Raw genomic sequence first — 27,513 nt, 5'->3', positions numbered from 1 at the left:
ATATGGTTCCAAATTCTATTTTGAGATGAATTTTATAATGCCTCTTCATAAACTTTATATTCCAGTTAAACTGGCCAATTTGCTCTTCTCTATACCTGGAAACTTAATGGTTTCCCTCCTCCACTCTGCCTCTTAAGAGTCTCGGCACAAAGGATCTCCTTCTATAAGAGGCTTATCTTGATCCTTCAGTTGTCAGTCTGAACTTGCCTCCCACAAAATGACTTTGTATTTATTTTATGTTTTATATTTACTTCTCTGTGTCCATATTTTTTTCAGCAGAGCATAAACTTGAAGCTTCATTATTTTTATCCTAGAGGAGTTTAAGTACTTAAGAAATAAATTCTTTTTAACCGAATTGAATTATAATGATTCTTGCAATCAACATTATTTATAAGTATAAATTTTCTATATAATTATAATTTGTATATTGCAGCTATTTAAGTATAGCAAATGAGAGAGTTTTATGCTATATACATTTTGCGAGTAGCATTTCAAATTAATTTAACAAATATTTATTTAGTAACTACTCTATTTGGGCACAATGCTAGATATTAAGAATGCAAAGATGAAATAAGTCTCTTATAAGATTCTAAGAAAGATACAATGAACATAAATAATTACAATAAAATCAGAAAGTTATTAAAATTACAACAAAACCAGGAAGTTATTAAATTCAAACATTAACAAAACAGTTTTATACCCTAATTTTTATTTTTCTTTGTTTTTAACTAGATAAAAATGCAAATAAATTTTTCTTTAAATAGTTTCATATATACAAAGCAAAAGTGGAATAATTTTTGGGAAAGGTAAAAAAAGCAACTTGGAAGTTTTATTTTTTTAAACAAAATTATAAAATAATTAATTGTATCCCATAGTAAATTAAACAAGTGATTCAGATCAATCAAAATACTTTATTAGGCATCTACTCTATGCTAGGTACTATGCTCAGTGCTGGGGATACAAACAAAAAAATCAAGCTACTTATATTAATTATACACAGAAAATGATTTTAATAATAACATCAAATTTAGAGAGGAGGAAAATATTTTCAAAATCTTACCTAAAAACTATAAACCAAGAATTTGGTGGTTGATCAGAATAGGTTACAGAATAATCAGCAAAAGCTATCTTAGTTTCTTCATCTTTATAACACGGATATAGCTCAAAAGACTTGCATTTGCTTTTAAACATTAACCTGGAAAAAAATGAAAGAGCATATTTCATAAAATTATTTCCTAAATGCTCCTTATTTATGAAAAGAACAAATAAGAAAAAAATATAGAAAATCTATATAAGGATGAGGTAGTCCATTCAATCAGTAAGTTAGCTTCCCCTCTTTAAAGTAACTAATGAGATGTAAATCTTAAAGATTAAAATAATTAATGAGGATACTTCTCTTCAGTCAGTCAAAGGCTTTAAGATAGGTTTTGAAAGTCCTTAATTATTTTGGAAGGAATAATGAAATTAAATGACACCATATAGGAAATGTATTGATATTGGCTGAAGAGACTCAGTCACACCATGTGCATTTTTGTATAAAATAGCAAACTAGACTTCTCTGCCTTCTTGTGTCAGACCAACCCAGTGGTAGAAGTTCCAGTTATGTCCCTGAGAGAGAAATTTTAGAGGAGGAAACAGGAGAAAGCCTCTATCTTTTTTCCTTTACCACTTGACTAGAGAAAGGACCTGTGAAATTCAAAGGGTCAAATGATTTGAAATTTCTCATTTGTAATGGCAAGATCATTCCCAAATTAGCAGTGACTAATGGTAGTATCTACATAAGTAGCTACAGACAAACTAAGCACATTGAAAAATGCAGCTTCACAACTCAATAAGATGGTCAACAATAAGCCACACCATTCAAAACATGCCTCACAAAGGGAAAAAAATGGACTTCTAGCATCTAAGAACTATGAGTTACTTCTTTGACACATATACCATCTATACTTGACCTTACTTTCCCTTGGCTCGGTTCATATTTATGTGAGAGGGTGTGGCTCTAATTTAAGAGAATGTCTTAACTTTTTGTACTATACCACAATAGTAAAAATTCATTTCTAAAAGCTAATTTAAAAACTTACTAAATCTTGGTAATAATTAATGGGCAAGCATCCTGATAGAAACTTGTAAGCAATAACATTAGAAAAATACACTCAACCTCTCAGGGTTAGCTCCTAGAACTCTGAAAGGAATGGTAACTAGGTGAGTTCTGGGGGATAAATTTAACAGTGGAGTCAGGGAGAGCTCCAGAGTATTACTATCTCTATATATCTTTTATTATCACCAAAAATAATTGTGTGACTAACTCTATGAGATTCTACAGAGCAAGATAAATAAACTTGGTTTTTGAACCTCAAAGGCTAATGATACAAGATGGACCAGTGAATATATTTTGACTAATAATGATTTGTATTCTACATGAGCAATGTGTTAAATACACCTGATATTCTGATGAGATGAAGATATAACAAAGAAGCATAGAATCACAAAACAAATTCAGAGGGAAAAGGCATTGGGAAGGTAATCTAAGCTTATGATTAGGTTCAAAAAAATTGAATAACTTGTCTGAGGTCACAGAGGTAGTAACTAGAAGAGGGAGGAATCATGGAACAATATATGCGTATCTTAAATGCGTATCTTAAAAAAATCTCCACTGAGAGAAAGGCAGAATGAAGATGGTAGAGAAAAGGCAGATATTCACCTGAGCTCTCCCCAAAATCCCTCTATTTTTAGAATAATACTTCAAAACAAATTATAGAGTAGAAGAATCCACAAAATGATGGAGTAAAACAATGTCTTAGCTCAAGACAACTTACAAAGTTGTCAAGAAAAGTCTGTTGCATCAAAGTGAAAGTAGAAGACAGCCCAGGACTGAAATCCAAGATTATGACCCAGATCAGTTTCAGGATAAGAAGGAGCACTAGCACACCAGAGCTTGTAGCCAGAGGAAAGCTGGAACACTAGCCAAAGTTTCAGGATGGAAAAGAGTGCTTGTGGTTTGTCACAGACCAGAGCACAAAAGAGAACAGTATACCTCTTTCTAGATCACAATACCTTAGAAACATCAAAAACTTACAGGTCTCCAGAATTACTTCTGAAGACAGCTGTACAAAAAACCTGAAGCTTATGACAGTGACTCCCTTGTGCTCTGAAAGCAGTCAAACTTTAGTGTGGAGTTCAAAGTCAAGAAATGGCTAGAAAAATGAACAAACAAGTAAAGATCCTGACTTTAGAAAGCTATTATGATGTCAGGTAACATCAAAAAATAAACTCAGAAGATGGCAACAAAGTCAAAAATCCTACATCCAAAGCCTCAAAGAGAAATGTGAATTGGCCTCAAGCCATGAAAGAGCTCAAAAAGGATTTTTAAAATCAAGTAAGAGAGGTAGAAGAAAATTGGGAAGAAAAATAATTAGTGATGCAAGAAAATCATGAAAAAAAGGAGTCAACATCTTGGTAAAGAAAACACATACATATACTGAAGAAAATAACACTTTAAAAACAGAATAGGTCAAATGGTTAAAAAAAAAAAAAGCACAAAAACCTAATAAAAAGAAGAATGCCTTGAGAAGTAGAATTAACCAAATGGAAAAAAAAATACACAAAAATTCACTAAAGAGAACTCCTTTTTTGAAAGTAAATGAATGAATTTAATTTTTAATGTATTTTATTTTTCCAAATATATGTGTAGGTATTTTGCAATATTCACCTTTGCATTTCAAATTTTTTTTCCCTCTCTCTTCCCCTTTCTTTTCCCTAAGAAAGCAAGCAATCCAGTATAGGTTAAACATGTGCAATTCTTCTAAATATATTTCCATATTGGTCATGCTGTACAAGAAAAAAATCAGATCAAAAATTTTAAAAACACAAGAAAAAAAACCAAGCAAACAACAACAACAAAAGGTGAAAAATACTATTCTTTGATCCACATTCAGTCTCGATAGTTCTCTCTTTCTCTCTTTGCCTCTCTCTCTCTCTCTCTCTCTCTCTCTCTCTCTCTCTCTTTCTCTCTCTCTCTCTTTCCTCTCTCTCTCCTCTCTCTCCCTGGATGCAGACAGTACTTTCCATCACAAGTCTATTAGAATTTCCTTGGATCACCTCATTCTTGAAAAGAGCTAAATCCATCATATTTGATCATCACATAATCATCTTGTTACTGTGTACAATGTTCTCTTAGTTCTGCTCACTTCACTTAGCATTAGTTCATGTAAGATTTCCAGGCTTTTCTGAAATTAGTCTGCTCATCATTTCTTATAGAAAAATAATATTCCATCACATTCATATACTATAGAAGAACTTCTTAAAAAGCAAAATTAGTCAAATAAAAAAGAGATACAAAAATTAACTAAAGAAATGAATTCCTTAAAAAAGAATTAGCCAAATGGAAAAAGAAGTGCAAAAGCTCCACTGAAGAAAATAATTCCTTAAAAATTAGTATTGGACAAATAGAAGTCAATGAATGACCTTATGACACATCAAAAAACAATAAAACAAAAACCAAAATAATGAAAAAATAGAAGAAAATCTGAATATTTCATTAAAAAAAAGATTAACCTAGAAGACTGATCCAGGAAATATAATTTAAGAATTATTGAACTACTTGAAAGCTATGATTAAAAAAAAAAAGAACCTAGATATCATCGTCTAAAAAATTATCAAGGAAAATTACCCTAATATACTAAAATATAAAATAAAATAGAAATTGAAAAAAATCCACTGTCATCTCTTGAAAAATATCCTGAAATTAAAACTCCCAGAAATATTATAGAAAAATTCCTGAGTTCCCAGGTCAAGGAGTGCTAGTATAAGTAGCTAAAAAAAAATAATAATTCAAATATTGTGGTACTACAATCAAGATAATATAATATATAGCAACTTCCAAATGGAAGAATCAGAGGGCAAAAGAGTGAGGATGATAACTAAGAAACCAACTACCTAGTAAATAATCCTTTTGGGTGGCAGGGAATGGACATTCAGTGAAATAGAGGACTTTCAAGCATTCCTGATGAAAAGAGCAAAGTTGAATAGAAAATCTGACTTTCAAATACAATATTCAAGAAAAGCATAAAAAAATGTAAACAGGAAAAAATCACAAGGGATTTAATAAATATAAAAATTTAAAAAATAAAGGGATTTACATTTCTACATGGGAAAATAATGCCTCTACTTCCTAAAAAATTCTCATTATTAGGACAGTTAAAAGTACATAAACACAGAGAGCACATGTGTAAATTGAATATGATAGAGTGATTATCTAAAAAATAAATGGTAAGAAAGAAGAATGTACTGGAAAAAGAAGAAATTAGAAGTAGAATGGTATAAATTATATCATATAAAAGAGGCATGAAGCAGATTTTGCAATGGAAGGGAAGATGTGGAAAGTTGCAGTGGGGGTGGAACATGAGCCATAATTTCTTTGAAATTATTAGCTCAAACAGGAAACAACATACACAGACAGTTGAGTGTAGAATTCCATCTTACCATTCAGGAAAATAAAAGGGAAAGAGGATAAGAGAAAAATGGGGGGAATAGAAAGAACTGATAGAAGGGAGAGAAAAGTGGAAGAGGTAAAAGTCAGAAGCAAAACACTTGAGAATAGACAGATTGCAAGGAAGAAAAGTCAGATATAAAAACACTTTTGAGAATGGGAGAATGGGGAGAAATAAGATTGAGAGAAATATATAGTTAGACATTATTAATGTGAAAAAAATTTATAGCAAGTTTCTCTGATAAAGACCTCCTTTTTTAAATGCATAGAGAACTTAATCAAATTTATAAAAAATAAGAGACATTTCTCAATTGATAAGTGGTCAAAGGATATGAACATAAAATTGTCAAAGAAATAAAAATTATCTATAGTCATTTGAAAAAATGCTCTAACGTGTATACTTATATTGTATTTAATTTATACTTTAACATGTATTGGTCAACCTGCCATCGGGGGGAGGGAATAGGGGGAAGGAGGGGAAAAAATGGAACAAAAGGTTTGACAATTGTCAATGCTGTAAAATTACCTATGCATATAACTTGTAAATAAAAAGCTATAAAAAAAATGCTCTAAATCTATTGATTAGATGAATGTAAATTAAGACAAGTTCGAGTTACCATCCCATGCTTATTAGATTGGCTAATATAACAGAAAAGAAAAATGACAACTATTTTAAAGGATGTGGGAAGACTGAGACACTAATGCTTTGATGGTGGAGTTGTAAAGTCATTCAACTGTTTGGAAAGCAATTTGGCATTATGCTCAAAGAACCATAAAAATCATGAATACTCTTTGATCAAAGAATACCACTACAAGGCCTATATTCCAAACAGATAAAAACCACAAAGGAATATATACATATTCCATATATATATATATATACATATATATACACATATGTATGTATATATACATACATATACACATATGTATGTATATATACATATGCATGTATATGTACAAAGATACTTTTAGTGGTGGCAAACAATTGGAAATTGAGGGGATGTCCCATCAATTGGGGAATGGTTAAAAAAATTGTATATGATTGTGATGGAATACTATTGTGCTATAAGAAATGACAAGCAGGATACTCTTGGAAAATCTTGGAAAGGCTTATATGAATTGATGCAAAGTGAAATGAACAGAATCAGGAGAATATTGTGCAAAGATGAATGTCGAAAATTCTCTTTACATATATTTTGAAAATAAAACTATTATTGACAATAAATAAAATTAATATTTGGCAGAATTAATTTGTAAATCCACTTAGTCCTAGAAATTTTTTCTTAGGAATTCATTGATAACTTGCTCAATTTCTTTTTCTAAAATGGAACTATTTAAGTAATTTTCACTCCTATTAATCCACAATTTATATTTTTGTAAATAACCATCCATTTCAGTTGGAATGTCAGATTTGCTGGCATACGGTTGGGCAAAATATCTCTTAATTATTGCTTTAATTTTTCATTTGTGATAAATTTGCCTTTTTCATTTTTTATGCTGGTAATTTTTTTTGCTTTACTATTTTTACTTTTTGCTTTATCTGAGATCAAAATTGCTACACCTTTTTTCTTTCCTTTTTCTAATCAAATCAGCCAACTATTTATCTATTTTGTTGGTTTTTTCATAAAACCGACTCTTAGTTTTATTGATTAGCTCAATAGTTTTCTTAGTTTTAATTTTATTACTCCCTCCCTTGAGTTTCAGCATTTCTAATCTGGTATTTAACTGGGGATTTATGCATTTGATTGTGAAGTTTTTATACCCTAATACATGCTAGGTTTTTGTATAGGTGCTATGTATTAATGAGAAAAAGTATATTCCTTTCTTTCCCTATCCAATATCTCCAGAAGTCTATCATATCTGGGGTTTCTAGAATTCTATTAATCTTCCTAATTTTCTTGTTTTATTTTGTAGTTAGATTTGTCTGATTCTGAGAGGGGAAGGTTGAGGTTCCCCAATAAGATAGTTTTTCTGTCTATTTATTCCTTTAATGGACTTAAAATCTTCTCTAGGAATTTGGCTGCTTTAATATTTGGTGTGAATACATTTATTATGGCTACTACTTCACTGTTTGTGGTACTCTTTAACATGTTTTAGTTTCCTTCCTTACCTCTTTTAATTACTATGCCTGTTTTTTTTTTTTTTGTTCAGCTGAAGCATAATAAATTCTGCTCATCTTTTATATTTACTCTGTATATATCTGTTTCAAATGTATTTCTTGTAAACAACATATTGTAAGATTCTGTTGTTTAATCCACTCTGCTATTTGCATCTGTTTTATGGGAGAGTTCATCCCATTCCCATTCACAATTATGACTGCTGACTCTTTTTTTCTCTACATCCTACTTTCTCCCCTGTATATCCCTTTGTTCTCTTTCCACCCTATCCCTTCTTAGTAGTGTTTTTAACCCCCTGACTACTCTATCTTCTTTCCCTCCTTCCCCTTCTCGTATCCTAATTTTTCTGTCATCTCTTCTATCTATCCCTTCTCCCGTCTTTCCCCTTTCTCTTTCTACTTTTTTATAGGGCAAGATAAATTTCTATACCCAAATGAATGATTCAGTTATTCCCTCTTTGAGTCAAAACTGATGAGATTGAGCTTCAAACAATGTTCATCCTCTTCTCTTCTTTCCCTCTATTTTAATGTTTTTTGAACCTTTTCCCATTATACCTCCCCTTTCCTCTTCTTCCAGTATAGTCCTTTTTTCCCCACCCCTTAATACCTTTTTCTTTGATATCATCATACTAGAGTTCATTCACTATTTTGTCCTGTGAGCCCAACCTTTAACTGTGAAAATGTTTTCCCAGTTTATTGCCTTTCTTCTAATCTAATCTTCATTAGTTTTATTTGTACAAAAACTTTTGACCTTGATATAAACAAAATTTTCTATTTTGTGATCAAGTGCCTAGTTTCTGCCATACTAATTTTCAATTTTCCCAGAAGTTTTTGTCAAACAGTGAATTCTTATCCCGGGTTAGTCAAACACTAGATTATTAAAGTCATTGACTATTTTGTCCTGTGAGACTAACCTATTCCACTGATCAACTAGTCTATTTCTTAGCCAATACCAAATGGTTTTGGTGACTGCTGCTTTATAGTGTAGTTTTAGATCAGGTACAGCTAGACCACCTTCATTTGATTTTTTTAAATTAGTTCCCTTGAAAGTCTTGACCTTTTGTTCTTCCAAATGAATTTCGTTATTTTTTCTAGGTCATTAACATAGTTTTTTTGGAGTCTGACTGATATAACATTAAATAAATAGATTAGTTTAGATAGTATTGTCATTTTTATTATATTTGCTCGACCTATCCAAAAGCACTTAATATTTTTCCAGTTGGCTAGATCTGACTTTATTTGTGTGGAAAGTGTTTTGTAATTTTGTTCATATGGTTTCTGATTGTCCCTTAGCAGATAGATTCCCAAATATTTTATACTATTGTATACTTTAAATGGAATCTCTTTGTATCTCTTGCTGTTGAATTTTGTTAGTGATATATAAGAATGCTGAGAATTTATGTGGATTTATTTTGTATCCTGCAACTTTGTAAAGTTATAGATTATTTTTAATAGCTTTTAAGCAGAATCTCTGGGGTTCTCTAAATATATCACCATATCATCTGCAAAGAGTGATAATTTGATTTCCTCATTACCTACTCTAATTCGTTTAATCTCTTTTTCATCTCTTATTGCTGAAGCTAGCATTTCTAATACAATATTGAATAATAATACTGATAGTGGACAATCTTGTTTCACTCCTGATTTTATTAGGAATGGTTCCAGTTCATCCCCATTACATATGATACTTACTTACAGTTTTAAATAGATGCTACTGGCTGGCAATAGATTGGCTAGGAAAAGCCAATTTATTCCTATACCTCCTATACTAAGCCAATATATTCCTATATATGTTTTCAATAGGAATGGATGTTGGATTTTATCAAATGCTTTTTCTGAATCTATTGAGATGATCATATGGTTTTTGTTAATTTGGTTATTGATATGGTCAATTATGCTAATAGTTTTCCTAATATTGAACCAACCCTGTATTCCTGGTATAAATTCTACTTGGTTGTGGTATATTATCCTGGGGATGATTTTCTGTAATCTTTTTGCTAATATTTTATTTAAGTTTGCATTAATATTCATTAGGGAGATTGGTCTATAATTTTCTTTGTTTTCATCCTACCCGGTTTAGGTATCAGTACCATGTCTGTATCATAAAAGGAATTTGGTATGAGTCTTTCCTTCCCTATTTTTTCAAATAGTTTAGATAACATTGGAGTTAATTGTTCTTTCAATGTTTGATAGAATTCACATGTAAATCCATCTGGTCCTGGGGATTTTTTCTTAGGGAATTGATTAATAACTTGTTCTATTTCTTTTTCTGAAATGGGACTATTTAAGCAATTTATTTCCTCCTCTGTTAATCTGGGCAACCTATATTTTTAAAGATAGTCATACATTTCACTTAGGTTATCAAATTTATTGGCATAAAGTTGGGCAAAGTAACTCCTAATTATTGCCCTATTTTTTTTCATTGGTGGAGAGTTCTTCCTTTTCACTTTTAAGACTAACAATTTGATTTTCTTCTTTACTTTTTCTAACCAAATTTAGCAAAGGTTTATCTATTTTGTTGTTTTTTTTTTCATAAAACCAATTCTTACATTTATTTATTAAATCAATAGGTTGTTTTGTTTTTTACTTTCACTTTCATTTCTCCTTTTATTTTAGAATTTCAAGTTTAGTATTTGATTAGGAGTTTTTAATTTGCTCTTTTTCTTGCTTTTTAAGTTGCAAGTTCAATTCATTGATCTTCTCTTTCTCTATTTTATTCAAGTAAGCCTGTAGAGATATAAAATTTCCCCTTATTACCACTTTGACTGTACCCCACAAATTTTGGTATGTTGTCTCATTATTGTCATTCTCTTGGGTGCAATTATTGTGTCTATGATTTGCCGTTTTGCCCATTCATACTTTAGGATGAGATTATTTAGTTTCCAATTCCCAAAATTCCAATTCTATTTATCCCTGGCTTTTTGTTGAATGTATTTTTTTTTTGCATCATGATCTAAAAAGGATGTATTTACTATTTCTGCCTTTCTGCCTTTAATTTTGAGGTCTTCATGTCCTAAGATATGATCAATTTTTGTATAGGTTCCATGAACTGCTGAGAAGAAAGTTACTCTTTTCTGTCTCCATTCAGTTTTCTCCAAAGATCGATCGTGCCTAATTTTTCTAATATTCTATTTACCTCTTTAAATTTTTTCTTATTTGTTTTAAGGTTTGATTTATCTAATTCTGACAGTGCAAGGTTGTATCTCCCACTATTATAGTTTTGCTGTCTATTTTTTCTTGCAGCTGTCTATTTTTTCTTGCAGCTCCCTTAACTTCTCCTTTAGGAATTTAGTGTTATGCCACTTGGTGCACATATATTTAGTACTGATATTGTTTCATTATTTATGCTATCATTTAGCAAGATATGGTTTCCTTCTTTATCTGTTTTAATTAGATCAATTTTTGCTTTTGCTTGATTTGAGATAAGGATGGCTTCCCCTGCTTTTTTTTTTTTAACTTCACCTGAAGCATAATAGATTCTACTCCAGCCTTTTACCTTTACTGTGTATATATTACCTTGCTTTAAGTGTGTTTCCATGTAAACAACATATTGTAGGATTCTGGCTTTTGATTCAGTCTGCTATCTATCTCCGCTTTATGGGAGAATTCATCCCATTCACATTTGTGGTTAAAACTACTAATTCTGTATTTCCTGCCATCTTATCCCCAGATCATACTTTTCTCTTTCCTTCCTCCCTTATCCCCCTCCCCAGTATTAAACTTATGAGCACCACTTGCTTCATGCAGCTCTCCCTCTTTAGAATCCCTCCTTCTCCTTAGAGTTCCTCTCCCTTTCCTATACCTTTCCCTTATTGTTTCTGTATTCCCTTCTATTTAGCCTATCCCTTTCCTTTTCCTTTTCCTGTTCCACTTTTCAATGAGATGAGATAAGTTTCTCTGTAAACTAAATATGTCTAATATTTTTTCTTTGAGCCAAATCTGATGAGAGTAAGATTCACACAATGTTCCTTCCCCTCCCTTAATTCCCTCAGATGTGATAGGTTTCCTTTGCCTCATTGTGAGATGTAATTTCCCTCTTTTTACCTTCACTGTTCTCTTTTTCTGATATAATATAAAAAAGGAATTATTAGTGGAAAAGGAATTGTACCAGTAAAATCAAATTATACATGTGCTCTTTACGTATGCCCATAACAGAAATACAGTTCTCAAGAGTTCTTTTTGCCTTTTTATGCTTCTCTTGAGTCCTATATTTGGAGGTCAAATTTTTTGTTTAGCTCTGTTTTTTTTCATTAGAAACAAATGGATTTCACCAGTTTCATTGAATGTCCATCTTCTTCCCTAGAAGAAGATGCTCAGCTTAGCTGGGTAATTTATTCTTGGCTGCATTGCAAATTCCTTTGCCTTTCAGAATATCAGATTCCTTTAATGTGGAAGCAGCTAGATCCTGAGTTATCCTTATTGTGACTCCTAGGCATTTAAATTGTTTTTTTCTGGCTGCTTGTAATATTTTTTTCCTTACTCTGATAGTTCTGAAATTTAATCACAATATTCCTTGGAGTTTTTATTTTGGGATGTTCGATGAATTCTTTTAATGCCTATTTTGCCTTCTGATTCTATTACATCTGGGCAGTTCTCATTGATGATTTCCTGAAAAATAATATTTTCCAGATCTGTTGTTTTTCCAAGTAGATATTTAACATTTTTTCTATATTTTCATTTTTTGTTTTTGCTTGACTGATTTCTTGATGCCTCATCAAATCATTCATTTCCATTTGTCCAATTCTGATTTTTAATGAGTTATTTTCTTCATTTACTTTTTTACTTCTTTTAGTACATGTCCAATTGAGTTTTTAAATGAGTTGTTTTGTTTTATGGAATTTTTTTCTATTTCACAAATTTTTTTAAAGAGTTATTTTCTTTTTCCAATTCACAAATCCCTCTTTCCTTGGAGTTTTTTTACCTTTTTCATTTCACATTTCAGGGAGTTGTTTTCTTTTTCCACTTTATCAAATCTTTCTTTTAATGAATTATATGCCTTTTCCATAGTGTCTTACAGAGCTTCCCTTTCCTTTCGCCATTTTTCTTCTAGCTCTCTTTTAAGATCCTTTCTAATTTCTTCTAGGAGAGCTTTGTGTGATAGGAACCAGGTTATATCCCCCTCTGGGGTTTTGTCTGGAGACTGTGTGCTATTAGTTTCCTCAGGGTTGGAAATCTGCTCTCTTTCTGTATAGAAGCTATCTATAGTTAGAGTTCACTTTGCCTTTTATTCATTTTTTAAAAATCTTTGGGGTTTGCTTTTAGGGCAAGGAGGTTCCAAGCTTCTGCTACAAAACAGGGATGGACAGTGGCTGCCCTGTGAACAGGCTGTGAACAGGCTGCAAACAGGGGCTGAGTTGTGGAGAGTGACTGCCCTGCAGAAGAGCAACCACCCTGCAGAGAGTGGCCAAGCTGTGATCATGCTGAGTCACTCCTGGTGCTGGGTGGGTATGGCCAGGTTCTGTGAAATTCTGGCATTTGGAGGTACACGCTACCTTTGGCATTTGTGTAACTTCTCTGATGATCTACTGCTTTGCATCCAAAGCAGAGCCACCAACCTATGGTAGAGTCCTCCCCACAAATTCTCCGCCCAAGGAGACTGCACCACACCCTAGGTCCGCTCAGCGTGCACTGGCCTCCATGTTCTGCCTCCCTGCCTGAACTGGCCTCCTCCTGCCTGATCAAGACAGATCTTTTCTGGTGATCTTGCAAGTTATTTTCTGCAAAAAATAATTTGTTGTACTCCCAATATTCGTGGATTCTCTGTCAAGCACAATTTCAGAGGCTGAATTTTGTAATCAGTAATTTTGTAATCAGTAGTGAGACTGGCAGGGGAGCTCAGAATGAAGTGCGTGTCCTCTCCACTATCTTGGCTCTGCCCCCCACATGTCCCTTCTTACTGCCCCAATAGCAGATACAGTTCTCAAGAGTTACAGATACCATTTTCCTATGTAGAGATATAAACAGTTTAACCTTTAAATAATATATATTTTCCCCTGTTTACCTTTCTGGTTTTGTTTTTGTTTTTTTTTGAGTCCTGTGTATGAAGATCAAACTTTCTGTTTAGTTCTGGTTTTTCCAATAGAAATGATTAAAAGTTTCTTCACTGAAGATTCATAGCTGAAAGATGATGCTGAATCTTGCTGGGTAGTTAATTCTTGGTTGTAACTCCAGGTCCTTTGCCTTCCAAAATATGGTATTCCAGGCTTTCTGATCCTCTACTGTAGATGTTGTCAGATCCTGGGTAATCCTGACTGTTGCTCTTTGATACCTGAATTGCTTTTGTCTAGCAGCTTGCCACATTTTTCCTTGAAATTATAGTTCTGGAGTTTTGTATCAACATCCCTTGGGATTTTCTTTGTGGGATCTCTTTCCAAAAGAGATTGATGTATTTTTTTCAATGACTTTCCCTCCCTCTTGCTATAGTACAGCAGGGCAGTTTTCCTTGATTATTTCTTAAAGAATGCTATCCAGACTCTTTTTTTTGGTCATGGTCTTCAGATAAATCAATAATTTTTAAATTGTCTCTCCTGGATCTATATATTTTTCCAATGAGGTATTTTACTTTTTCATCCATTTTTTCATTCCTTTTAGTTTGACTGATTCTTGATTTTTCACAGACTTATTAGCTTCTATTTGCCCCATTCTAATTTTTAATATCTTTTCTATTCCTTGTGACTAAGTTTCTTGAAAAGATTATCTACAGTACATGTCACCTAACCTTTTACAACTGAGCTTCAATTATTCCATTGAGACTGCCCTCTCTAAAATTATCAGTAATTTCTTCATTTCCAAATCCAGGGGCATTTTCTTAGTCCTCATTCTTCTTGACTTTTCTGCAATCTTTCATACTGTGCATCCTCTCCTACTTACCTCTGAGTCTTCAGGACAGTACTCTTTCCTTGTTTTTTGTTATATGACATGGCAATCATAAAGTAGAAAGAGGAAGCAATACTGTGAGAAATTTGGGTATTACAAAAACAAAATAGCACTTTGTAAAACATGTGGGCAAAGGATAACAGAAAAGTGTACTAGAAAATATATCTGAGATTTAAGAAATGGTCTTGATTTTTGCCATTTCCTAAAATAATTTTTGTCAATGTAAATGATTACCATAATGAGAGAGGCAAAATAGCTTCAAAATGGGCTTAATGATGGAATATTTGATCTCTTTTTTGAATGCTAAGTTCCCTGAGGGTAATGACTATCTTCCTTATTTATATTTACTTCCCCAGAGTTTGGCACAATATCTGAAATATTAATATCTTAATAAAAATTTTTTCTCATTCATTTATTGTCAGAGACACTCAACCAATCTGTAAAAAAAAGTTACATTTGGACTCACTATGTCTGCTGTCAAAGAGCCATATGAAATCAAAATGACACAGCAAGATAATCAGGAAAAATAACTAAATAAGATTTTTTTTAATCCCTAAGAAAATTCATATCAACAGCAATAGGATTTTGAAAACATTAAGGGAATGCTTTTTTAAAAAAATTAAGGAGGGAACACCAGAAGAATAAAGAAAAACACCAAGAGTATATATGCAGAAAACAGTTATCAAGAGAAAATTAGTAACTACAGATCTATATACTTATTTTTCACTTTTAAAATGCTTTTCATGAAAATGATCTACATATAGTATATGATTTATGAGAGCTTCCTTGATGAAAATATAAACAAAGATCAGACATTCATAAATGACACTTGACAGATGACCTCTTTAAAGACACATAAGTGAGTGAAATGTTAGGAGAATATCAGACACTTTTTTGTAGTGTTTTTTTGTTTTGTTTTTGCTGATCATAAAAAAAGTATTTGACTCAGTAGAGCAAAACAGTACTAAAAGTATTAGGACACAAGTATTTCTCAATGATACAATTAAGGATGACCTTTTAATGACTAAAACAGAGATTCTCACTGTCTCACCTTTCTCTATGAGTCTCTCTTCCTTTCTGCTTGTCTATTATCTCTCTTAATATGTGCTTTATATGTTATCCCTTTCTCTTCTTCCTTTCTCAAAGCCTCTCACCTTTCTCCTTCCATTCCTCCCCCAAACCAATTTTACTTTTTCATCCATTTCTTTCTTCAAATAGTTATAATATAAAACTTGGGTAAAATTCTTCATGGGAGGGAAGAGACTTTTTATTCCTTTAAAGAAAAAAAATCAATACTAAATCAACTTACTTCCTGTTTGTTATCTTAGAATACTATATTTTAATTTAGATTTGCATTTACATATATTATCTCACAGAAGATAATTTTATTTTCAAATGTTTCTCCTTTTTTTGTTACCTTAGAATACCATATAATATTTCACATTTGTGTACATATGTTATTTCATTTACAGAAGATAATTTCATTTTTAAGCTTTCTGTGAATCCATATCTTGAAAAGATATTCCTATAACAGGCAATGAGGAAATATTGTAGAATCTAATTAGAAGAATTATAGAAAAGATACATGGTATATATGAGAAATGCAAATTGGAGTTTTTAATAGACTGAAGGCAGAAAAATTGTTGAGAAGCTACTATAAGTAAAGAACTCGGGAAATGCAGAGAACTTCGGAGTATATTGTAAATGAAGAATTAATAGGCTAGCTGTGTGACCCTGAGCAAGTCACTTAACTCCAATTGCCTCAGCAAAAAAAAAAAAAAAAGGCTACTTCATATAATCCATTAAGATTTACAAAATGCTTTCTTTACAACAACCCTGAGAGATATTTAATGTAAATATTAATATTCCAGTTTTAAAGATTAAAAAATAGCTTCAGAGAAATTAAGCATCTGGCCCATGATTACAAGATAATAAATATAAAAACCAGGATTTTCACTCATAGCTTCTTTTTGATGCCAAGTCCAGTGTTCTATCAAATTTTTTAGATAGTATGGAAATAAAAAGAGTCAAAAGAGGAAACAAATGAACAGCTAAAGGAGGCTATAAATCTACTTGGAAGGAATGAAGAAAGTAGCTTGGGAAATATAATTTTTCTAACATGACTACATAAGATGTTAAAAAAGAAGGTAAGAGAGAGTTCTGATTCATGCGGTATAAAGGAACTGATTAAAGCAATAGGTTATGAGACCAACTTGAAGTAGTAACAAATCAAATGAATCTTTCATCTAAGGAAGAAATTGGTTGGGATTTTGTAGCTGATCAAAGGAAAGAAGGGTGAAGAAGAAAGGGTTGTAGTAGTAGTACTGATGTACAGAGAAAAGAACATAACATACCTTTGTTTTAAAAAACTGGAAGAGGTTTTTAGAGATGATGTAATCCAAATCTTTTATTTTACAGATGGGGAAACAGAGACTTGGAGATGTAAAAAGGCGCTTGCTTGAGTTTCACAGAGGACCTCTAACTTGGAGTACAATTTTGTAAGTAAAGTGGGAAAGATTTTGCTTCGAATTCTGCTTCTCACACGTAGTAGCTGTGTGATTTGTTATCATTATATAACCTGAGTCTCAGTTTCCTCATCTGTAAAATAAAGGGATTGAACTAGAATGTTATGAGCCAGAACTTGAAACAAGTTGTTAAGTCACTAGAATTGATAGAAACAATGCTTAAGTTTACACCTTTGAGAGTTCACACATTAGCTCACACATTGGAGTAAATTAGGGAGATTCACAAGTCAGAAACCCACAATTCCACTCTCTCAGAGGAGGAGTCAACCTTTGGATTCACACCTTTAAAGAGATCATATATAAGAAGCTCTTAGAACTTCAGTCAGGAGACTTGAAGAGATTGAGAAGTGAGAAGTCAGTGGAGGAGATTGAGTCAGAGTTGAGCTAGAGGCAGAAGCTGGAAGAGTTAAAAGACAAGCTGCAAGAACTCTTGGAACTAAACAGAGAGATAGGCTCTAAGAAAACTAACCAGGCTATTTTGGAAGAGACCATAAAAGACTGTACTTTAATCCCTGGCTGCATTTGGGATGATTATTATATTGAACTGAAACTAAGGCTGCCTCCAAAAGACCTCCCAGAGAACCATCATATTTGAGAAAAGAAGAGAACACCACACTGGAGGGTCACTCCAGTTTTAAATGAATGATTTTGTCATATATAAATTCTACAGAGGAAAGAATAAAAGATTCTTCATTGTCACTTCAAGGCTTGGAGAAAAGTTGAAATATTTCGGTATAGCTATAGTGTTTTGTCAAACTGGTCAACTAAATTAGATGCTTTCTTTAACTATGGTTTTAAAGTGTCTACTAGGCTAATACTTGGAAATAAATAAATATGAAATATACAGAAATTAAGTTTATCAATATATAATGTTCACTGTAATAGCAACGTATAAATGAAGGACATTGCAATACTCAAAAAAATGCAGCAGGGGCTAAAGATATTACTCTTAAAATTGACACCATACTAGTGTCTAAGAACTTTGTTAAATAATTTAGATAAATATTTCAATGATCCAGTCATTATAACAAGATACTACTTGTCAATACAATATGAAAATGGTTTATGTTGCCTGTTACCTTAAGAGAGAGATTGCATACTGTTCTAAATTGACATCCAGCAGACTCCAAAGTTTTTGCAGAGTGTCTGCCACAGCAATATTTTCCTTTGTGTCTGAAAATAACAAAATAAATCATAGAATTTTAAGATCTACAAGGAATTTAGAGGATCATATCATCCAATTCTCTTATTTTAAAGTTGAGAAAATTGAATTAAAAAGAAGTAGCCACTTATACAATTTGTTACAATTTGTTAGTGGTATTACCAGTACTAGTGCCCAAGTCATCTAACTCCCAGTACAATATAGTATTTAGCTGCACTTTCCTCCATCTTTATTTCATTATTCATAAAATACCATCTGAATCTATTAAAACATTGAAATCAAAACTTATATGTAAAGATCATTTCTATTCACTAGAGATATAGAATGCATTATCACATCTAAGAAATCAGTAAAACCAACTTCGCATCTAAAGGATACTGTAACTACAAAATTTAGAAGCAACCTAAATATCCAACAGGGACATGGTAACATAAATTTTGGCCTATTCATGTAATAAAGTACACAGAATGTAGTTAAGCTCAAAGCATCCATTCACCAAGCATTTCATAAGCACCTATTATAAATTGCTATAAATAATGTGTAGGAATTGAAAATATAATGGAGCTGTTTGTAATGGCTAGAAACTGGAAATTGAATGGATGCCCATCAATTGGAAAATGGCTGGGTAAATTGTGGTATATGAATGTTATGGAATATTATTGTTCTGTAAGAAATGACCATCAGGAGGAATACAGAGAGGGTTGGAGAGACTTACATGAACTGATGCTAAGTGAAATGAGCAGAACCAGGAGATCATTATACATTTCGACAATGATATTGTATGAGGATGTATTCTGATGGAAGTGGATTTCTTTGACAAAGAGACCTAACTCAGTTTCAATTGATAAATGATGAACAGAAGCAGCTACTCCCAAAGAAAGAACACTGGGAAATGAATGTGAACTATTTGCATTTTTGTTTTTCTTCCCGGGTTATTTTTACCTTCTGAATCTTCTTGTGCAACAAGAGAACTGTTTGGTTCTGCACACATATATTGTATCTAGGATATACTGCAACATATCTAACATATATAGGACTGCTTGACATCTAGGGGAGGGGGTGGAGGGAGGGAGGAGAAAAATCAGAACAAAAGCGAGTGCAAGGGATAATGTTGTAAAAAAATTACCCTGGCATGGATTCTGTCAATATAAAGTTATTATAAAATAAAATAAAATTTAAAAAAAGATATAATGGAGCTTACATAGGGGTAGGAATTGGAGAGGGGGAGTATGTACGCAAATAAATGCAAAATAAATTCAAATTAAATGCCAAATAATTGGGAGGGACACTAACAATGGATATGATGAGAAAAAGCAGAGTATAAACACTTGAACTGTTTTGAGGAGATCTAGGAATTCTAAAAGGCATAGATGAGAAGGCAGAGTATTGTAGATAGAGATATCATGTTATAATGTTGTTTATGAAGAATAGAAATAAAAAAGTTTGGTCAGAATGTAGACTATTTGGGGGAAATAATATGCAATTAGTATGAAAAGATAGAATTTAGTCAGATTTTTGAAGAGCTTTAAAACAACAAATAGGTTAAATGATATATTATCCTAGAGCTACTCAAATTTCCTTCTTCAGGAATGATATATATATATATATATGTATATATATATATATATACATATATATATATATATGTATATAGTGAGATATAGTATAAACTTGTACTTTAGAAATATCAGTAGGTAGTTGTATGGAAAATAGAGGCAGATCATTTTAAAACCATTGTGATATTCTAAGCAAAAGGTAATAAAGGTCTGAACTTTGGCAATTGCAATGTAACTAGAGAGAAAGAGACAGATGTGATACATGTTTTAGAAGTTAAATTTTTTAAATATGACAATTATTGGAAAAGGGAGGTGACTCAAAGTGAAAAAGTTGAGAATGATTCTGCAGTTGCAAATCTGGGTGCCTGGAAGGATGGTAGAGAACTCCCCAGAAACAGGGAAAGAGGGACTAAAAGTGGAGAGTAGGAGGGAAGAAATAATTCTGCTTTAAATTTATTAAGTTTAAGATGAGTTATATTTTTCAAATGAAGAAAAATAATGTTATGAAGTTTTCCAGGTAACTTTCTACTCTTCAGCAGCAGCTCTGCTTGGTTTCTACTCTGTGGAACATCATAATTACCGCTGGGATAAGTTGATCACATGCTGAATTGGTTCAGGTTTTTATACATTTTTATACAAAATTTATACATTTTATATCAGTTTTCAACTCCCTCGGATGCTTCTTTCCACTGATTGGAGAATTAGAGAACAGAGCAACAAACTTTCCATTCTCTATCAGTAGCTCTGCTTGGTTTTAAGAGGTTAGCACAATGCCTCTCATATAAGATAGATATTTAATTATTATTTATTGACTTGTACTGAATTGAAATGAAGTAATTTAGAGTACATACAACATATATATATATGTATGTATGTATTTATGTATGTACATGCTAATTACAACCATATGCATGTAAAACTAAATAAAGAATCCTGATGGAGGCTTTGATATTCTAAAAAAATGACATTTCTTGAGTTGAACTTTGCCTGTATTCAAAGGGAGTCATAAAATAAGTTTAATTGATTATCTTGATGTTTCATATTATTTACACTGAGTCATTAACAAATTATTAAATTCAAAAGTATACCTGGCTGTCTAGCCTTCATGACAAGCCTAACATAAGTTCCTCTCCAACAAGCTTGCAGTTTAACTATTGCCGCTAAATCTTCACAAGAGTAATCTCTGTCTTGTAACACAGCAGGATATTTAAGATCTATCCACTCAGCTGGAGGAGAAAAAAATTAATTTATTAAAAAAATTAATTCCTAACTTTCTTGTAAAAATTTTCAACATGTGCCTTTAGTCTATCATAGCACTATGATTTTCCAAGGAGTTTTAATTATTTGGGAATTTCAATGATTACCCCTACAAAATTATTTTTACATTCTGAAGGCATAATGGAAATTACATAATATCTTTCCCAGGACTATTTATGAGCAGTGATCCCTTAGCGCATGCGCGCGCACACGCACACACACACATACACACACATATATACTTACACACAGAGTCACCCATACACATAAAGTGGACATTCTTCCTACCATGCTAACAAGACACCTTCACAATATATCTACATACACACATATATAAATATATACAGAACACATTTATAGAGATATAAATATGCTAACAGGGCACCTTCTTTTATATAAATATATAACATTTGTAAATGTAAAATGTAATTGATACACAGAGATAGAGATATGTTTATATTTCTATATCTGTCTATATACATATATACATACATACAAACATACACACATACACACATATATTGATATATATAAAAGAAGCTACCACATTCACATGGCAGGAAAATATCTACCTTATATATATGTTACATATAACCAGCAACTCCTATCTTCTCCCTTCCTAAATTAAGAAGGAATGACTGGGAAAAAGAAAAAAAAAATACAAAAAACACTGCCTATATTGAAGGTTATTTTCTACTCTGCCTTGTTTATCTTTATTGCAAATTCTTCTAAAATGCAATTTTCCTTACCACATAAAGTCAATTGTAGTAAATAAGCTTGAAGAAATTATTTCCTTTGTGACAAGAAAGCTAGGACATTACAATCTAGGCTTTAGGCTTGAAATACAATTGAAACGATGAACAAATATTATATAGAGAAGTAACCCATTTGGCAAACTGATGTAGGGACCTTCCTAACACTCTTCAATTGTATTTCCTATTCTATTTGTTTCCTATTCATCAACATACAAAATCTTGAATTCAAACTTTACAGAATCAAATAAATGTAGAGCTAGAAATCACCACAGAGATGATTTTATCTAGGGATTTGTGTGGAGTCCATGAATACACAAATAGTCCATGGATTGTTTCCATGAAATCCATAGATTTCAAGGGATCTGAAAATGTAGATAGAAACAAATCTGTATTTTTTTAACTTCTATTTGAAATTTTGTTTCAAATTGTTTCAAAACATTCTTTTAGTAAGGGGTCCATAGGCTTCAGCACTTTCAAAAAAAAGGGGGACTATGACTCAAAAAAAAAAAAAAGATTAACAATCCTTGCTCTGCTCCAACACCATCATTTTGTATCTAAATCACTTGAAGCCAAAAGAAGTAAAAAAATTTGCCTAAAGTTACTTAATTCAGGAGTTAGGACCCATTTCCTAAATCCTACTCCAAGGTCCTTTTCTGTTATATCTCAATCAACTACTTTAGTTATTACAATTACTTTAGTTATATTACTGAAATAAAGTTAATAACTAAAAATAATTAACACCTAAAGAAGCTTCTTCAGGAAAGGTTTCAAATGGGCTGAAGTCCAAAGTAAGAGCTCGGAATGCAAATTTGAAGTTGGATGGAATCCTAGGTCCAAAAACTTTTTTGAATAAGCGCCATAAAGAAATATGGAAAACCTGCAAGTAGATTAAAAAATATTTAGAATTATTTTCCTATCAGGATAGCTCATTTAAAAAAACAAATCTGTAACCGTGATGAGAGAAAATGTTTCTGTCAATACAGATTAACTTCTTTGTAATTTTTAAGCTTAGAAAGTCTTAAGGAAATGGCAAGGTTAGTTTACTTGTCTAGAGTCTGGAGACAGTAAGTGTCAGAGATAGAACTTGATCCCAGTTTTCCTAACTCTGAGAGAAGTATTCTATTGTTATGCACAATGCAACAGATATATAAGTGCTTAGTATGTGCAAGGCAGTGGTGATCTTGGATAAGAAACCTTTCAGTCCTTTTATCATCATCATCGTTGTTGTCACTGTTATTCTTGTCAAAACTTATAATGCTATCAAAAAAATATAGAAATCGACAAGAAGAATTGCACCTGTGTGTGTGTATGTATATGTGTGTGTGTGTGTGTGTGTGTGTGTGTGTGATGAAGATGGCGAGTTCAGTTTTAGACATGGTATAATTGAGGTAGGCCAGAATTGGAAAGTATACAACAGGCTTTTCAAAACAGAAGTCTCCTTTTTTGTAATGACAAAGAACTGGAAACTGAGTGGATGTCTATCAATTGGGGAAATGGCTGAATAAGTTATGATATATGAATGTAACAGAATATTATTGTTCTGTAAGAAACTATCAGTAGGCAGATTTCAGAAAGGCCTGGAGAGACTTACATAAACTGATGTGAAGTAAAAAGAACCAAGAGAGCATTGTACACAGCAACAAGATTATGCAATAATCAACTGTTATGGACTTGACTCTTTTCATTAATGGGGTGATTCGGGCTAATGCCAATAAACTTGTGATGGAGAGAGTCAACTGCATTCAGACAGAGAACTATGGGATTAAATGTGAAACACAACATAGTATTTTCACTTTTGTTGTTATTTGCTTGCTTGCTTTTTTTCTTTCTCATTTTTTCCCTTTTCATCTGAATTTTCTTCTGCATCATGATAAATGTGGAAATATGTTTAGAAAAATAAAATAAGAGGCTAGAGATGAAGGGAAAGAACAAGGCTGCATTTAGATCATTTAAGAGTTATTTGCCTAGCAGTCATAATTAAAGTCATTCACAGAAATAGACAAAGTTGTCAAAATTAAGATGGCAAAGATAGAAGAATCTGAATTCAAGATCAAAGCATTGAGGAGATAGGATAGCCACAATTAAAGGATAGAAGAAAAAAGAATATAAATCAAGAGAACATAAACATACTGGTAGGAAGAGAAGAAGGAGAGAGCATTGTATTATTAACACTGAAGAAACAATTTTAAGATTAAGAAAGTGGTTTAAAGAATTAAATTCTATTTTTAAAAAACAAGAAGAGAAGAATGAGAAAAAAGTAATTAGATTTAGCGATTAAGAGATTTTGGTGACCTTGGAGAAAGTTTTGATTTATCTAAAAGATATTACACAATAATAAATATTCATAGATAAATCAACAAATACATGAAATCATGGAATCTGTTTCCTAAATCTTAAACATACTATGCTTGTTCTCAATCTTAAGACTTAATTTTGACTGTTTCAGATATTTGCAGTGTTTTTCTCTTGTATCCACAAATTCAGATCCTGATCATTTTTTAAAGTCCCGTTCAACTCTTACCTTGAGAAAGTCTTGGCCTAAAATCCATTTCCTACATATTTCTTCCTTCTTTGAACCATACCAGATTATCTGTAACATTCACTTTGGAAGATAATCAATTTTTTTTGCATATACCTTGTCTCGTTTAATTCTGAACTCAAAGACTAAAAGTGTTTTTCTTCTACTTAGCATCCCTATCAGTATCAAATTCAATTATAAATTATAAATAAAAATATATTCTTTCAACTTCAATAAAATAATACACCACCATACCTTTAAATATGTTTTTTAATATCACAACTTCAGAAAAATTATTAATATTATATATTCACTATATGTATATATGTCATAATTAATTAATCTTTTTTTGTTTTCAAGCCTTGAACATGGATTTATCTTTGTATATTTACCACTACTATAAGAGGGTTTTATACATAGCAAGAACTCAACAGAGATTTCTTAAATGAGTGATTTAGTAAATCAGATTTGGATTTATGGAATATGGATTAAAATTTAAGAATGAAGGAGCAGCTAGGTGGTATAGTGGATCAAGCACAAGCCCTTAAATCAGGAGGACCTGAATTCAAATCTGGTCTCAGACACTTAACACTTCCTAACTGTATGACCCTATGGTAAGTCACTTAACCCAGCTGTCTCAGGGAAAAAAATTAAGAATGATAAACCACTAGTCAGGGATAGAATATAACTAATAAGAGCTGGTAAGACTGCATTTACAAGGAATCTTATAACGCTAAATCTAACTAAAAAGTATTTTAAACTGAAAAGAAAAGGAAAGGGAAAAAATGCCTCTGTAATAACTAATCCATATGGAATAGAGTTGTTGCTGTTGATGATGTTGTTCATTTATTTCAGTCATGTCCCACTCTTTGTGATTCCATTTGGAGTTTTCTTGGCAAAATGGAGTAGTTTGCCATTTCCTTCTCCAGTTCATTTTATAGATGAGAGAACTAAGACAAACAGGTTTAAGTGAGTTATCCAAGGTCACAGAGATAATACATGTATAAGGCCAGATTTGTACTCAAAAAAATAAATCTTCCTGACTTCAGTCCGGCATTCTATCCACTATACTACCTAGCTGCCTGTAGCTTAGAGTACTAAGAAATAATTACAACATTTATATAACAGTTAAGGTATGCTGTTTTTCCAGGAAATGAAAGAAGTATATGTCATTATCTTTAATCTCATCAGAGAAGTATCACAGAACTAGAGAATAACTTCTCTAAAAGGGAAAAGAATAAACTATTGACCAATGAACTTGACTTTCATTCCTTACAAAATGCCACAACAAAATTCCAGAATAATAATTTATTAAAATGATAGCTAATGAATATTGAAAAAAAAAGAAACAATAATAAAAAATGTTGGTAAGCATTGCTTGATAAAGTACAGATCATGCTCGAGTAATTCCAAAATCTCCTTTTATGAATATTGCTAACTTAGTAATAGATGAGTCCCTCATGATATTCTTATTGAAAAGGCAGAGAGATGTAGGCTATAATTAGGTGAATTCAGAAATAGTTGTGTAGTCAAAGCCAAAAAGAATTATTGATGTCTCAGTATCAGCTTGGTGCACTACAGAGTTCTATACCTGATTCTGTGCTGTTTAATATTTTTAATGTGTCTTAAATATGGGGACAGAAGAATGCTTGTTAAATCTGCTACTAAGAGGAGCAGCTAGCATGTTGAACAACAGGATCAGCATCCATAAAGAATTTGCGTTATTAGAAAATTGGGTTGAATCTAATCAGAGAGCAGCTAATTAGTACAGAATAGAACATGAGACAGAGTAAAGATCTGAGTTCAAATCACTTCAGATACATATTTGCTATGTGATCCTGGGTAAGTTAAATAACCTCTACTTCGTTTTTTTCATCTTTAAAATTAAAATAACTACCTTTCAAGGTAGTTATAAAAATGAAATATGATAATAATTATAAAGCACTTAGTACAGTGGCTGGTACAAAATAAACATCATATAAAAGGTATTATTATTAAATGAGATTTAATACTACAGTACAAATTGTCTTATCTGTGTTCAAAAAATCTACTTCACAAATAAAGAATGGTAGATGAAGGACTAAAAAGAAGTTCTATGTGCACAGAGGATAAAATGGAAAACAAAACAGCTCACGTAAACTTAGGTTTCATTGAGAAGCACAAAATCTGGGGAAAGGCAGATTATACTCATCCTTGGTCAGGCTATATTTTTCAAAGATAATGTTTGATTTCTAATTTTCACATTTTAAGAAGGTCATTCATAAGTTAGAGAGTTTCCAGTACATAAAAAATAGAACAGAGGTTAAGTGATATGCCCAGCTAGTAGATGATGCCTTTCATAGCATATCAAGAATTTAATAATAAAAAAAATACAAAATGCAACATAAACAAAATCCAATATCAATTTGATATCTTTTCAGAAACAAAATACATGCACTCATTTACCTTGAAATGTTGTTCTGATAGCTCCTTATTATTAATGTTTGGAGGATAGTGAATCATCTGTAACTTTCTCAAAGAATTAGGAAGTTTTTCCTTATCTCTGAAATTATTCATAACAGACCCAGTAACTTTTAAGATTGTCACAGCATGTTCTACAAATCGTAGGCTTTCCTGTGGAGATATAAGACAGACAGCTATTACCACCAGAATTTACTAAAGTCTTACATGTAATGCAGCCACTTTATTTCTACTGCTGTATTTTTTAAACTGAACATGGAATTTCATTCATATCCTGATATTCATCATCATTAAGATGATTCATGTTAATCTTACAGAGCTGTTTAAGAAGCAAAATGTGACTTGGCCAGGGTCATAGGGTCAATATGTATCAGAGTGAAGATTTATCCTGAGTTCTTTCTGACTGTAAGGGACAGCTCTCTATTCACTACACCATATTGACTCTTATATTTTATTAATATGCCATTGCTAAATCATTTGATTATTTACTTAATGATAGGTTCATAGACTCAAAAGAAGGGAAATGAATTTGTTTGCTCCTTCTCATTGAGATGACACAAATAATATAGAGTAACTTGCAAAATGAACAAGCTACATATTGAAAACCTATACATTTCTTTTTTTTCTTGCCTTATCCAAATCTATGAAAATTTAATTAATGAAAATAGAGTATGATGAAACATAAATTAGGAGATAATCATTCATACCCTAAAAGAATTCATTTTTCAAATAGTTCTCCATTTCAAATGTGTTTCCATTTCTTTCACTATAGTATAAATGACATAAAACTGTAAAGC

General features: G+C 31.9%; 1 protein-coding gene across 1 annotated transcript in view; it reads right to left on the bottom strand.

The window, feature by feature from the left end:
• The window catches only part of ADGB (androglobin), a 257,841-nt gene that overhangs the window by 68,609 nt on the left and 161,719 nt on the right, over window positions 1–27,513 (bottom strand). Inside the window, exons 20-24 of the mRNA XM_051997914.1 lie at window positions 26,702–26,869; window positions 22,480–22,615; window positions 20,815–20,952; window positions 18,088–18,181; window positions 1,061–1,195 (exon numbers count right to left, since the gene is read on the bottom strand). Coding sequence (XP_051853874.1) covers window positions 1,061–1,195; window positions 18,088–18,181; window positions 20,815–20,952; window positions 22,480–22,615; window positions 26,702–26,869 — 671 coding nt within the window. The remainder of the gene's footprint in view (window positions 1–1,060; window positions 1,196–18,087; window positions 18,182–20,814; window positions 20,953–22,479; window positions 22,616–26,701; window positions 26,870–27,513) is intronic.

Source organism: Antechinus flavipes, chromosome 4 (assembly GCF_016432865.1).
Source record: "Antechinus flavipes isolate AdamAnt ecotype Samford, QLD, Australia chromosome 4, AdamAnt_v2, whole genome shotgun sequence".
NCBI lineage: Eukaryota > Metazoa > Chordata > Mammalia > Dasyuromorphia > Dasyuridae > Antechinus > Antechinus flavipes.
This window is presented reverse-complemented; position numbering and strand designations above follow the sequence as displayed.